This window comes from Uloborus diversus, chromosome 8, assembly GCF_026930045.1.
Source record: "Uloborus diversus isolate 005 chromosome 8, Udiv.v.3.1, whole genome shotgun sequence".
Classification (NCBI taxonomy): domain Eukaryota; kingdom Metazoa; phylum Arthropoda; class Arachnida; order Araneae; family Uloboridae; genus Uloborus; species Uloborus diversus.
This window is the reverse complement of record NC_072738.1, coordinates 74054976-74068318: the sequence shown is the minus strand read 5'-3', so window position 1 is coordinate 74068318 and position 13343 is coordinate 74054976. Positions and strand designations below refer to the sequence as shown.

At 34.8% G+C, this 13343-nt stretch overlaps 1 protein-coding gene across 2 annotated transcripts in view; it reads right to left on the bottom strand.

Moving 5' to 3' along the window:
* The window catches only part of LOC129227577 (disks large 1 tumor suppressor protein-like), a 358608-nt gene that overhangs the window by 276054 nt on the left and 69211 nt on the right, over positions 1 to 13343 (bottom strand). For both annotated transcript variants that reach the window (XM_054862160.1, XM_054862161.1), the window contains exon 3: positions 5207 to 5343. In XM_054862160.1, coding sequence (XP_054718135.1) covers positions 5207 to 5343 — 137 coding nt within the window. The remainder of the gene's footprint in view (positions 1 to 5206; positions 5344 to 13343) is intronic.

Genomic DNA, 13343 nt, shown 5'->3' with positions numbered 1-13343 from the left:
TATCACTTCCTTTTCGTGTAGTGTGAGACACACAACTGACCTTTATCCATGTACGCTGAATATGCAATGAAATAGAATGAAATTTAATGGCTAGGATATATAAATCAAAGATCAATCAAGGTATAACAACTGGTAACTCTTTTTTTTTTTTCATAATACTATTTTCATAGTCATTTTAAAATTCAGGTTTAGCTCACTAGTAGAATAAATAACGCATGAAACTAGCCTAACATGATTTTTCATGCAACAGTGACGTCGAAAGGGAAACTTTTTTGTAAGGTATTTTACAAATAGCGTTAGGTTCGAAGTAAGTCTTTAGAATGCTGCCAGCTGCGCAATTTAAATAAACATAACACAAGTCTTTATTGGTTACTGGTGCAATAAGGCCGACGAAGGGGCTAGGTCAGCCTAGTCTGAAACTAGGGGCCTGGACCTAGAGGGAGGCTTTGGAGTTAGAGAAATTTAAATTTTATAAGTTGTATGGTGGGAAGGGCGCCCAGCGACCAAACTGACAAGGGGCCCGACTTAGCTCTCGGCGGCCCTGCACTGATGACAGAAAAAAAAAACAGGAGAGTAATCATTTATGCATTGTAGTTCATTAATTCACATCAGCATGTAAAATTCCATAGCGGTCGCAATATTTTTCGAGTGTACTGTACGTACATCATAGAGAGGTTGTTTTCCTTGCATTAACACTGCCCTAGCAAAGAAACAACATTTACAGAATTTATACAAGGGGGGAGATGCGCGAAAGTTTGTTTCCAGCCTAATAATTTCTGAACAGTAAGAACTATTTAAAGTTGGGTGTAGTTATAGTAAATTTCCCCATGCGCTACACAACGAAGACACATACAGCGCCACCTGGTGTCAAACTTCGGAGTTAGCGTTAAGAGACACAGGAAAAAAGTTGATTACAAAGTTGTTCAGCACAATCCAATCAAGAAAGAAAAGACATCTTCCGCACAGTAATGTTAAAAATAGTAGGCGTTAAAATGCATTCCAGCTACAAGTCGTCAGGTATGGTGATTGCGTAGAATGTCATCAAAGTTCCCCTGACCACTTTTAGACCTTTTTTTGGTAAAAATATACGTATCATACACTGGGAATGTGCAATTTCCCAACCAACGTAGCAGGAACTTTGAAACCGGATGCTTTTGCTTATGTCAGCATGTTACCTGCCATGTTGGAAGGGCAGTGCCGTGTCCAGATGTGTCTGTGCTCAACAGGGGTGCAAGTGGACTCGGGTAACGTTTTCTGAAGACTGAAATTTTGGGAAACTATGAGGAAGCTCGAACCTCCTCCCCCCCCCCCCCCTCCTAAAAACTCTTCAAATATGCATACAGAAATCATGAAAAAAAAAAAAAAAAAACTTGAGCAATCACGATTGCTTATTGTTCTTACTTGACAGATTTGAATTCCTATGATTTTATTTTCCCCCCGCCTCCCTCTGCAGCACCACCTTCGGCCGGCCGGCCGCCTCACGATGCTGCTCTTCTAGCGAAAAGTCTTCAGGTTGCGCCACTTACTTGCCTACCTTTACACATACACCTACACACACGCATACATACAGACACCTACACATACACACACCAACACACATACACACAACTACCCACACACACACACAAACACACATGCCTACACACACATACACAGACCCCCACACACAGGGGCGGCATTTCAGCATTTCATTTGCGGGGTCGACTTTCTTCAATACGAATTACCTCAGTTTGGAACAAAACATATATTGGCTAACAGCAAGTAATCATGATTTGGGGGGAGACTGCATAGTTAAAGAGCCCACAGAAAAGATATTTGTTGATGTGAGATATTTTCAAAAATAGTATGTATTTTTAAAGAGTATCTATGAAAGCATACTATGCATTGAGCAGCTGAAATGTATTTCTAGCAGAAGAAAGTGATGAACAGTCATTAAATAGACACACTTAAAATATGAGTAACACAGTGAATGTAAAATACCAAGGCAATTTCTTGTGAAAATCATGCATCCACACCACTACACGAGCCTCTCATATAACCATCGTTACACAGAGCACACAAAAACGAGGTATTTAGCCCATACGAGGAAATTATATCTTTAGTTAAAATTAACCATGACTTTTCAGCAGTTTTTTTCTGTTCTGAAAAGGCCGGTAAAGGCTTGATGAATTTCTAATAATATAAAAGACGGAAAACACTTGCTCATGTCTAGAAATGTGTCGAGTTTCATCAACGATTGCGGAGAACCAGCAAGATTGTTTTCCTTGAACATTGATTGGCGATTTACGTAAATTGAATTTGCTCACTTTTTATCATTCCTCTCAAAAAATTTGGGGGTGCGACCGCCCCCTCCTGACCTCCCTATTTGCCGCCCCTGCCCACACACGAACATACCCCCCCACACACACAAACACACACGCCTACATACACACTCGTAATTGCGAAAAACATAATTTGAATTGAAGATGTCAAAATTCAATTTCTTTTTCCTTTCTTTCTATTTTTCCCCCCCTCAGTTTTTGAATGTGTTGTCAGCCCAACATTTTTGGAAACAGCAACCCGAAATTTTCTGAATTTTCAGAAATTTCTGCTCACAAACACCCCTAGCTCAAATGTACCATTTTGAGCATTAAATAGATGGAGCTCATTTTCGCCAAAGTGCATTTTGTTCAACGCAATTAAACAAAGGTGCATTTTACGTGCCTACAATTTTTAACATTGCTTCGCCAATGATGTATTTTCTTATTAAATCCAATTTTATAACTTACTTTTTGCAGTACCTCTTACCGTTTTTGAGATAATAAAGCTAACTCAGAAGTTTGATACTAGGTGGCACTGCATCTGGCTTCGTTGTGCAGCACATGGCAACTTCACAATTGCCTAGACCACATCATGGCTCTTGACGGCCACAAATATTGGGGTGGCAGCGGACTTGAGCGGGCACCGTTAATCAATTCTGTAAATGTTGTTTCTTTGCTACAGCAGTGTTAATGCAAGGAAAACGGCCTGTCTTTGCAATGATGGACATTGTACAGTACACTCGGAAAGTATTGAAACGGCTGCGAAGTATCACATGCTCATGTGAATTGATGAGGTATAAAACAGGATAGCGCAAGGTAACTTTACTATACCTGAATCCCACTTTTATGACAATAGCTCTTGCCGTTCAGAAATTATTGGGGTGGCAACGGGCTTAGTGGATTTTCAAAAGTTGACACCTCTGGCATTACATGAAGGGATGGATACAAAGGGGGGAGGGGCAGAGGTCATGGGAGTCGTGCCCCCCCCCCTCCCCAATCTGTGACAATACTTTGTGATCTATTATAAGGTTCATTGCATTTGGGTAATGAAAATGACTGCTTGTAAAAGAAAGAGAAGAAAACCTGACCGAAACTACAAGTAAAAGTAATAAATAATTTTTGAATTCTTTTTTTTTTTGGCGGGGGGGGGGGTATTATATGTTACTTTTCTATTTCTATGTAGACAGTGAAATGGCTTTGCTTGAGACAGTCTCTTCTTCACGGTGCTGCCTTTAGGCGCTAGTGAAATGAAAACAAAGGAAGTGTATGCCGTCCGAATCCTTTCTATAGTGATTTCTAGATATTTTCGTTTTCGTTCGTACTGAGTTTATTTTTAAATGAGCTATTAATAGTTAGTTTAAATCAGTGTTTTGGATTTAGTGTCGGGTAAAAAATGTTAAAATTGTAGTATCGTATTAGCCCAAAACCTAGTTACACGAGGGTTCCCGTCCCATCGTTTTACACGAAAACTGTGCTAAAAAAAGCCGGGCTTGTTAGAGAAAGGACTACCTGTAAAAAAAAAATAATAATAAAAATAAAAATGAAGCGTTCGGGTGACAAAACATTGTTGTCTCTTTTGAAAAGTTGAAAAAAACTGAAGAATCGAAAACCGATGGAAACATATCCGGAGTTCTACTATCAGACTCAAGAGAGTGCGACGTTTTCATTCGTCTTTGATTCTTCTATAATTGAAAAGAATCGGTGAGTATTCGTCAATGTCCGAATTATATTCATAAAATATTTAATTTTAAAGAAGATTTTCGCCGAATTTTTTATTATATTAAGTAAAGTTTCAATAGTATTTTTCTGCATACAAGATGGATGTGTCGAGCATCATGTAAATTTATAGTCAAAGATGGGTGTTTGTCCTGTATCGAGTATAATGCTAATATTTAATTTTATTAATATCTAAATTCATCATATTCATAAAACATTTAATTTTCATTAGATTTTCGCAGTATTTATTTATTGTGTTAGCTGGTGTAAATACTGGTCTAGATCAGGTTATAATACAAATTAACTAAGTCATTTTCATGTATTAAAGCATTATAAAGTTTAATAAATCTTAATATAAGTATTAACTCATAATAGTTAAAAATAGTTAAGTTTTCAGCCAATTAATGGCCATGGACGCACATACGCAAAATTTTAAGGGGGCTCGGATATTTCACCCCGCATTCAGCAAGAAGTTTTCCCCATAGAAATCGATTTCAGTATAGATTAAAGTTATTAAAGTTTGACATTTTTAATAACTTATTAATTAATGGCTGGAGAAAATTGTTTTTACGTTTTTGCAAAGAAAAAAGTACTAAAAACAAGGAAGTTCTGATTTCTAAGGGAGGGCTTGAGCCCCCACTTGTTCCTCTATATAGGCGCCCATGCTAATGGCCGATTTTGTACTTTTTATTGACACTTAAAGATACTAAAGTTCAAGAAAATTGTCGTACGTAAGACTACATTCTTGAGTATGACACCCCTCCCCCCCCCCTAAAATGAAATTCGGTATCCGCCTGTTGGATGGAACCCTGAAAACAGTTCTGATTTTTTTTATCTCGACCCGAAACCGAGCAATCCGTCCAGCACCCCCCAGAGGAATAGTTTCACTTGGAGGACTTTGTGACCAAGAGCATATTTAACGTCCCCCAGGCACCATTAATGAAGACTGTTTATCTTGAAGATGGAAGATCGAACCCGGGACCCTCTGGTCACAAGTTCGATGCCTTACCGATCAAGCTACCACAGCCACTTAAACACCGACTGTTAGGACCCCCCCCCCCTTAAAAGGCAAATTCTGGCTGCACTAGTACTCACACGCTAATGGTAAGAAAGACGTTCAGGTTGAGAGAGAGAGAGACAGAAACACAATGTTCGATTCAGCCACAACAGCATTGACTATCAAATCTTACCTCGTTATTATGGTGCGTGATTCCTGCCAGAGGTGGGCTATTCTCCCATTTACTGGCTATCTGTAACGTCTCGGCTGTTTTTTGTTGGATACTTTTTGTGTCATCCAGTAGCGTAATTTCATAAAATTCTTGAATATCTAAAGCAAAAACAGAGAAGAAAAGCAAATGTTAAAATAGAGTATCAAAAAACAAATGAATTTTACCAAAAAAAAAAACACATTAAAGAATCTATTAGATAATATGATTGATACGAATACGAAATTACAAGGTTCTAATCATTAAGAAGGAATACTAATGGAGGGAGCCATAGCAAATGTCTCAGTGAAATAAGCTTGGGACCCAATGTTTCCCAGGTCAGGTGACTTGTTTGGCTGGGAAGTTGTCGCGTTTTGGCACGTAATCGCTCTTTTGGCATTAAACATTTTTCAGACGACGCGACGGCGCTTATTATGAAGTCGCGGCTACAAATCAGAGCAACTCTGGCTCAAACTCCTTTACTGCATAATAATAAATAAATAAATAAATAAATAAATAACGGATACAAATACAGGCCTAACATTCAAACTCTCTCTCCCCACTTCTTTCCGAATTTTAAAATATAATGTAACTGCATTTTTCATGTATTTTGATGTTTATTCGCTGAAATGACCGGCATGTACAAATAGTTTAAAGCGTTCTGTTATTGACTGAAAATTTATGGATTCATATGTATTGTAATCAATGTTTTGAAATGATTTCATACGCAGGCATACTAGTATTTAAATTGAAGCATAAAAATAGCAAATCTTTATTCTTGCGCATCTGCTGTTCACAGGAGCTTGGCGAGAAGATACTCGCCAACAAAGCAAATGTACACAAAGTGCTTAAGAGCCGTTAAAATAATTACTAGTTAAGTAAATAGTGTTTTTATGAAACTAAAATGTTATTTACACTCAAGATATACAATGTTTTATAACTTTTATAGGAAAATAACTACAAAAATTTAAAAATTATAGGCAACTGTGGAATATGTACTCGTTGAATGTATATAAATGTTTTTTTTATTTTTTTAGAAGTAAAAAACATTTGTACATGCTAGGGAAAAGTTACTGGATCTCCTGGTGTGGCATTTTCCTCGCAGTTTACAATGCTAGAATACTGCACTATTACTATAAATCTAATTTTTCCCTTCTACAGTTAAAGGTTGTTCTCATGCATGGTTTCAGCTAATGAAAACTTCTTCAGCGGTTACGGTCAACTCGAAATTGCTCCCCAAGTCACATGGTACTGTTGCCGTATCGGGATAGTAGGGTTGCACTCTCTCCATCTATTCCTTCTCAATGGTTCTAATCGTGGTTCAAACTTTCATGGTAGGTACAAGTCATTGTATAAATGCGTTGGAATGTGTGGGCGCAGTGACGCGTTAACACAGGAAATAAGAAAAGGACAAAAATGTGTTAAATAAGAGTGTAGTTGACAAGTGCACTGTTTGGAATAACTTCAAAAATTGCGTCCATGCTTGATAGAGCGATTGGCGTACACTGCCAAAGATGCCAGGCATTTCAGGAACACATTAAAAGCTTTACCATTATTTTCATTCCTGTGTTTGTGACTAACGTCACTTGTGACCATATATTACTAATTACTAAATAACTAACTAGCCTTTATCCCCGGTTTCGCTCGCATTAATTTAGATTCTGTCACTCAATTCAGGTTGTCAGTACTACAGGGCGTGGTTAAGTTGCTGTAAAAGAAAAAAAAACAGACCCAATTTCGATTAGGAATAGATGTAGGAGAAGAAAAGAAGTTCACACCAGCTACCCCTAAAAATTTAAATCCGAATAAATTCAACAGTTCTTACTCGAATATTCGATCCATTAGATCACCAAATAATAACCCATAAATTCAAATTTAAACATACTACAGTCAAACCTTGATATCTCGAACTTCCTTATCTCGAAACCTTTGATGTCTCGAAACAAAAATTTTCCCCAGCTTTTTCCATAAAAAACCCTATGTATTTTCCATAGTTATCTCGAAGTTTATTTTTCGAAACCCTTGATATGTCGAAATTTTTGCACAGAAGCAAGTTTCAATTGTCGTTTTGCTTTGGCAATTTTTGTAGTAAAACCAGTTCAGAGACAATTGCTTAACGTTTTTCATCCCTTTTCTTGGAAATTTTGTGAATAGGGGATTGGGACAAGATAATAGGGGAGTGTTGGTATGAAGGGGGTGCTGTGTTTTCCCCAGAGTTTAGAGTCTTTGTGCATTTCTCTCGAACTTGTTGTCAGCTTTGAGGAAAGGGGTTCGATTTTTCGTCCGTCAGTTTTCAAGCGAAAACGGAAAATGTGTTCCTCATTTTCATCATTCAGTTTTTTTAACACCTACAAAATGGCTGCTGAGAACTTTTTGAATGTGTGGTTACTAGTTAAAGATAAAATTAGAATTTTTAAATTTTTAGGTGAAAAAACCAAGTTGAAATTGTTGCTCATTTCAAAATCTCATCCTGCGCACTTTCGACAATTAGAAAATTTTAAATCTAGTAAATATTGAAGACTACTTTATTGATCGTAATTCGAAGTGGTCGCATAGTACATATATAAATGCATATAGCGTACATGTGTGTAAATGTGAGAGTTACTAATGTATTTTTTTTTAAAACCTTGATAACTCAAAAACTCGATATCTCGAAAAAATTTCCGTCCCGAGAGATTCGAGACATCGAGGTTGTACTGCATGTAAAAACTTCCATAGTTCTTAGAAAACATCATATCGGATTTGTTTTTTTTCCCCCATCTACTGCCGTGCTAAGCACAAAAGTCGCATCTGCACTTTTTATCAAAATCGAATTACGGTCACCAAGTGATTGTTTGTCACATATTTTACCTAAATACGATGTTTTATGGGTACTTGTGAATGGGAAATAGTTTTTAGAAAATTCTGAAAAAGTTGCATCTGTATCAAATACATGGAGCAACACAACTTCAAACGGCAATTTATCATTTTGAGCTCAGATGCAGATACGACTTTCACAGCAGTGTAGCCAATATTTTCAAAAATCACTTGAGCTTTTGAAATAAAATTTTAAAATAATAAAAATAAAAATACACATAAATAAATTCTTTTTATCAAAAATAAAATAGCCTGCAATTTTCTTTCAAGTAAATAATAAAAACACTCTGAATTTCTTTTTATTTTCTGTTACAGGAAATAAAATATAAGTTGAATTCTGCTGTAAGGGTTAATGTTTAGAAAATTGTTTATTTGAACCAGTGGTTGGAAAAACTACATTTTTTCTGTAGCGAACTACAACTACTTTTTTCAAAATGTAGCAACTATAAACTACTTTTGAAATGTAGTCGCTACTTCGCTACTTTTCAAAAAATAAGTAAATAAAGCGCGCACTAGTGTTAGGGTGTCCCACGGAAAATGAAAATCGATTTTTCAAGTCGCATACCTTCTTATATTTTTCCTCTTTTGTCAAAACAATTGCGAAAATAAGTTTCATATCATTCGAACAACGGCAATCCGTGCCGACTTGCGTCTCAAAATGTGTAAACCAGCACTTGTATGATAAGCCAAATCGAAAAAACAATTTTTTTAGAAACTTGAAATTTTTATTGATAAAACGTTACCCCCCCCCCCCTATACCCCACACCTACCACAAAAATATCTATTCAAATTAAAAAAACATTAAGATGATCTAAAATTTATAACACTAGGCCTAAAAGTTATAATTTTCTTCAAAAAATCAATTTTTTTCTATTTATATTTTACAAAAAAAAAAAAAAAAAAAAAAAACATAAATTTAAATAAAATATCAAGCTCAAAAATTATTTGCGAACACATTTTCAAATCAACATTCGCAAATGAGTAATAAGAAAAAATAGTATGTTTAAAATGAAAAAGTTAACTCAACCTTGAAAAAATCCATGTTTTTGAGTACGATGCGGAAGACGGTATTGCAGGAGAGCAAAAATTTCTATTTAATGCTAATTTAACCTACTTTACTGTTTATATTTTTCAGCTTGATAATTTCGTAAAATTTACCTTTCACTTTTAAAAATATGTTTCAAACATTTTTTTTGAAGAAAGTTACAAATTTTAGGCCAATTGTGAGATGCCTGAATGCTTTTTAATTTGAATAAATATTTTTGAGGGGTATAGGGGCAACGTTTTATCAACAGACATTTCGAGTTTCTAAAAAAAGTTTTTTTATTATTATTATTTGGCCTAGCATTACGTGTGCTGATTCCCACTTTCAGACGCAAGTCAGTACGGGTTGCCGTTGTTCAAATTAACGTTTTCCCGCGATTTTAGCAGATAAAACGCAGTTGTAGGGGAACATGGGGCAAAGTGAAATACCGGGACAAAATGAAATGGTGAAATATCTCCTCTGCTTTTAGCTTCACCTATCTGGGATTATTTTAACTATATAGTATCATGTAGTCCATTTCAGTCAAGAAAAAAATACCGCCAAAGAGTAAAGCATTTGGTTTTATAGGCAATTTTAAAAAAAATGGTACTTATATTGTAATCTTTTGTTGTGAGTAAAAATTATTTCTGTTACTATAAAATGATAAAGTTCTTGTTATTAAGATTTTAAATGTTAATTGAGACCTCCTTATATTCAATGCAGTCTTAATTTAGCTAATATTAAGCTCATTTGTACTTTAAATAAATTGTACAATTAGTCAAGTACATGCGGGGCAAAATGAAATACGTACTTTGTTTCATCTACTCACTCAATCATTTAATATAAATCACTTACGTTTTTATGTATTAACTAGCAAAACTACCCGGCGTTGCCTGAGTCAGTAATAATTATTAGAAAAAATCGTTATTTGCTTTTATTTTCTGTTTTAAGTGAAAGAATTTAAAACACATCTTTTTGACGTGATTAAAAATCGAGTTTCTTCCTTACCCATAAAACTAAAATAGCAATAAGTATAAAGAACAAAGTAGTATTGATTTAGAACCGAAAGCACTATATTTAAGCATATACAAATTTAAAAAACATGAAATTAATCTTCTCATGTTTAAAAAGATTAATCTGTTGATACTTTTTTTTTAACATGGAGTCTAAAACCTTTTCTGTATGGCTAATGAAGTACGAAGTGATTAAAAAAAAGTAGCTGCGCTCGTAATCCCCTTATACTTGCTTTAGTTATTTCGGGAAATTTCAATCATTGTGGCTCTTGGTGCGATTTTGCCGAATTTGCGAAAGTCGTTTCGAGGTACCTTCGATGATGCTCCCCCATTCTTTCCTTACTTTGTAAAACGGTATGATATTAATTTTCGTTACAGAGATATCGTCGCCAGATGCTGAGATATTTTTGGTCACCATAAAATGGCGCTAAACAGTTTCATCCGAAATGTTACCAAAATAAGTAATAAAATTTGGTGATTGTTTGAAATTGTGCAAAAAGGAAAATTAATGGAAGTTTTTGCGCTGTTTATGGATTTGCCTAATTTAGTTGCTGGATTATTTAACACAGTAAAAAAAGTCTTTTGAAAATTCTTTGATTGGCGATATTTCGTTTACATGGTGAAAGCTGAGAAACATTATGACGTAGTCTTCGGCTGCAAAAACAGCAACGTTGAAAAAACTGCCAAATGCATCAGCTACGGAAATCTTTCTGCAAAAATTTTAGCGATCTGCTGGTTGTTTGGATAATGAGTAAGTGTTCAATCAGCATAAATAATAATAAAAACTATTAATTACATTAAAGTTCCGTTTAACTGGAAAATCATCAGCCAAATCATGTATTATTTGCCAATCTTGTGCAAAAATCTTACTTCAAGATTTGACTTGAGAAAAGCCTTGAACAATCACGAAAAGCAAAGAAAGTCAACAATACAACAATTGTCGCTATCGACAGGGAGTTGAGATGATACACTAAATACTGTATTGAGTTGAGGAAAGCCTTCGAACATGGATCTAAAAAGCTCATAACTCGTTTTTTATTCTACTTAGAAATTTCGAACAGGTGCCATCTTCAGCAGAAAAATCAGAGCTTTCGATGGACATATAATGTAAATATGTGCAAGTATTTTTTCATCCCAATATTAGAGAATTTATACAAAAATTGTGTTTTATTGCCCCCCTAAGGGGGTTTTGCCCCCCATAACGGGACGAAAACTACCCTATGTGTTATTCTGATGCATAAGCTATATTATTGTAAAGTTTCATCAAAATCCTTTCAGTAGTTTTTGCGTGAAAGAGTAACAAACATCCATACATCCATCCATACATCCATACAGACAAACTTTCGCATATATAATATTAGTAAGATTAATTCATTTATATTCCTTCATTTAGCAATTCACTTCTCTCTCCATTTATTCATTCACTTATTTTCTTATTTATTCATTCAATTATTCGTTTATTGTTTCATTATCTTTTCATTTATTCATTTAACCTTTTATTTTCTGATTCTTTTGATCAAACATATGTTTTATAATCGAATAGAAAATATTTCATTAGAAAAATATTTTATTTTTCACTTTGCCCCATGAAAAAAAAGGGAAAATTTTCCACTTTTCTTTTTTTTTTTTTGAAGACTCAAATTTACTGCCAAAAATAAGAAATACTGTTTCAACGCAAGTTTTGAAATACAACGTTCTTTCTTTCTGTACAGAAATTTTCAAAACAAATTTCTGATTTGATCATTTTGAAAAAACTCAGTCATCTTAACCATTCCACGTTGCCCCACATTCCCCTACATTTAAAATAATATTGGTACCAATAAAAAAAATACAATTAAAAAAAAAAATTAAGCCCGAGTATAATGAAATTTTTTTGAAACTTCCAAGTCATGTAGAACTGGAAATATAACCTTTTTCTGGTTTATCCCCAGTTTCGCCGACATTCAAAATTTCTCCCCCCTTTACTGTATCAAAAGGTATGATGGAAACTGAAAAACGGGGGGGGGGGGGATTTTGTGTTGGCGAAACTCGGAAGACACCCTTTTTCTTTAAGCAAATTTCAAGTGAAAGTTCGTAGCCTTTCAAGAGTTTAGTAATGATTTCATTGTTGTCATGGATGGCAGACACTCGTACACATCGATGTGAAATATGGGAAAAAGCTCAATGATTTAAAATCTTGATCAATTGCTAATATTGTTAACAAATAAAATACTCGTAACTGATTTTAGAAAGTAAGCAAGACTTTTAAAATGATTTTCCATTTTACTTCTTGATTCTGCTCTTTCGTCCAAATTCGCAGCGCTTGAATACGCCACCTTGCGGTGATTTAAGAAATTATCCAAAGAAGTAAAATATTGCAATTTTGAACGACAAGACAGATGTCTCGACAGGTGTAAGTGGGTGCGTTTTTGTTTAACCTTTTTCAGCAGTCATTGGTCAGAGACTGCAGCGTCCCCCTGCCGAGACCATCGATAAGGACACAATTTTATTTAAATTTAAATTGAGAATTATTGTTTTCCTTCTTCAAATTCGGGTTTATCTTATGTATTTAAATACTACACTAAATTCCACCGATACAGTACAATTTGATAGACGTAACACTCAAATTTGAAATGCTGCGAAGACGGCAAACCTCATTAGTCGCGATTATATATAAGTAAGATACAAAAATTCAGAGTACGTTGTCCTAGCCAATCAGCCCTAGGCCGGATTAACACATTTTCAACGATTTTATTGGTACCAAGGTTAGGAATAAAAAGTTTCCCCCCCCCCCTTCTTCTTCTTCTGAGAGAGAGAGTCTTCTTTTGTAAAGTTATTACCTCAAAAATTCAAAAGAGCGATACTACAGCTCCCAAAGCTGCTTATTCGCATCTATTCAGTAAATAGTTTTCTGTCGTACATTTTACACTACTGCACTCGCCGACTTTTTAAATACTTAAATTTTGAAAACTAAAACCAATAACCAAGAAAAAAACATTAATTGCAAATACTCTATGTTTTAATTACAAAGGCACATTAATTAAGGTACAAAATTATACTTAAACAAGTTGAAATACATATTCGAATGATGTCAGTTTTACAACGGAATATTCAAAATCATTAGGCTCAAATGAGAAAGTTTATAGGTGAATAATCATCTATTAAAGTCCAATGTAAAGTCAGTATCTATTTTTTTAATTCGACATATTTGGAAACAAAATTCAATCTTTGAGCGCAAAAAGGGCATAAA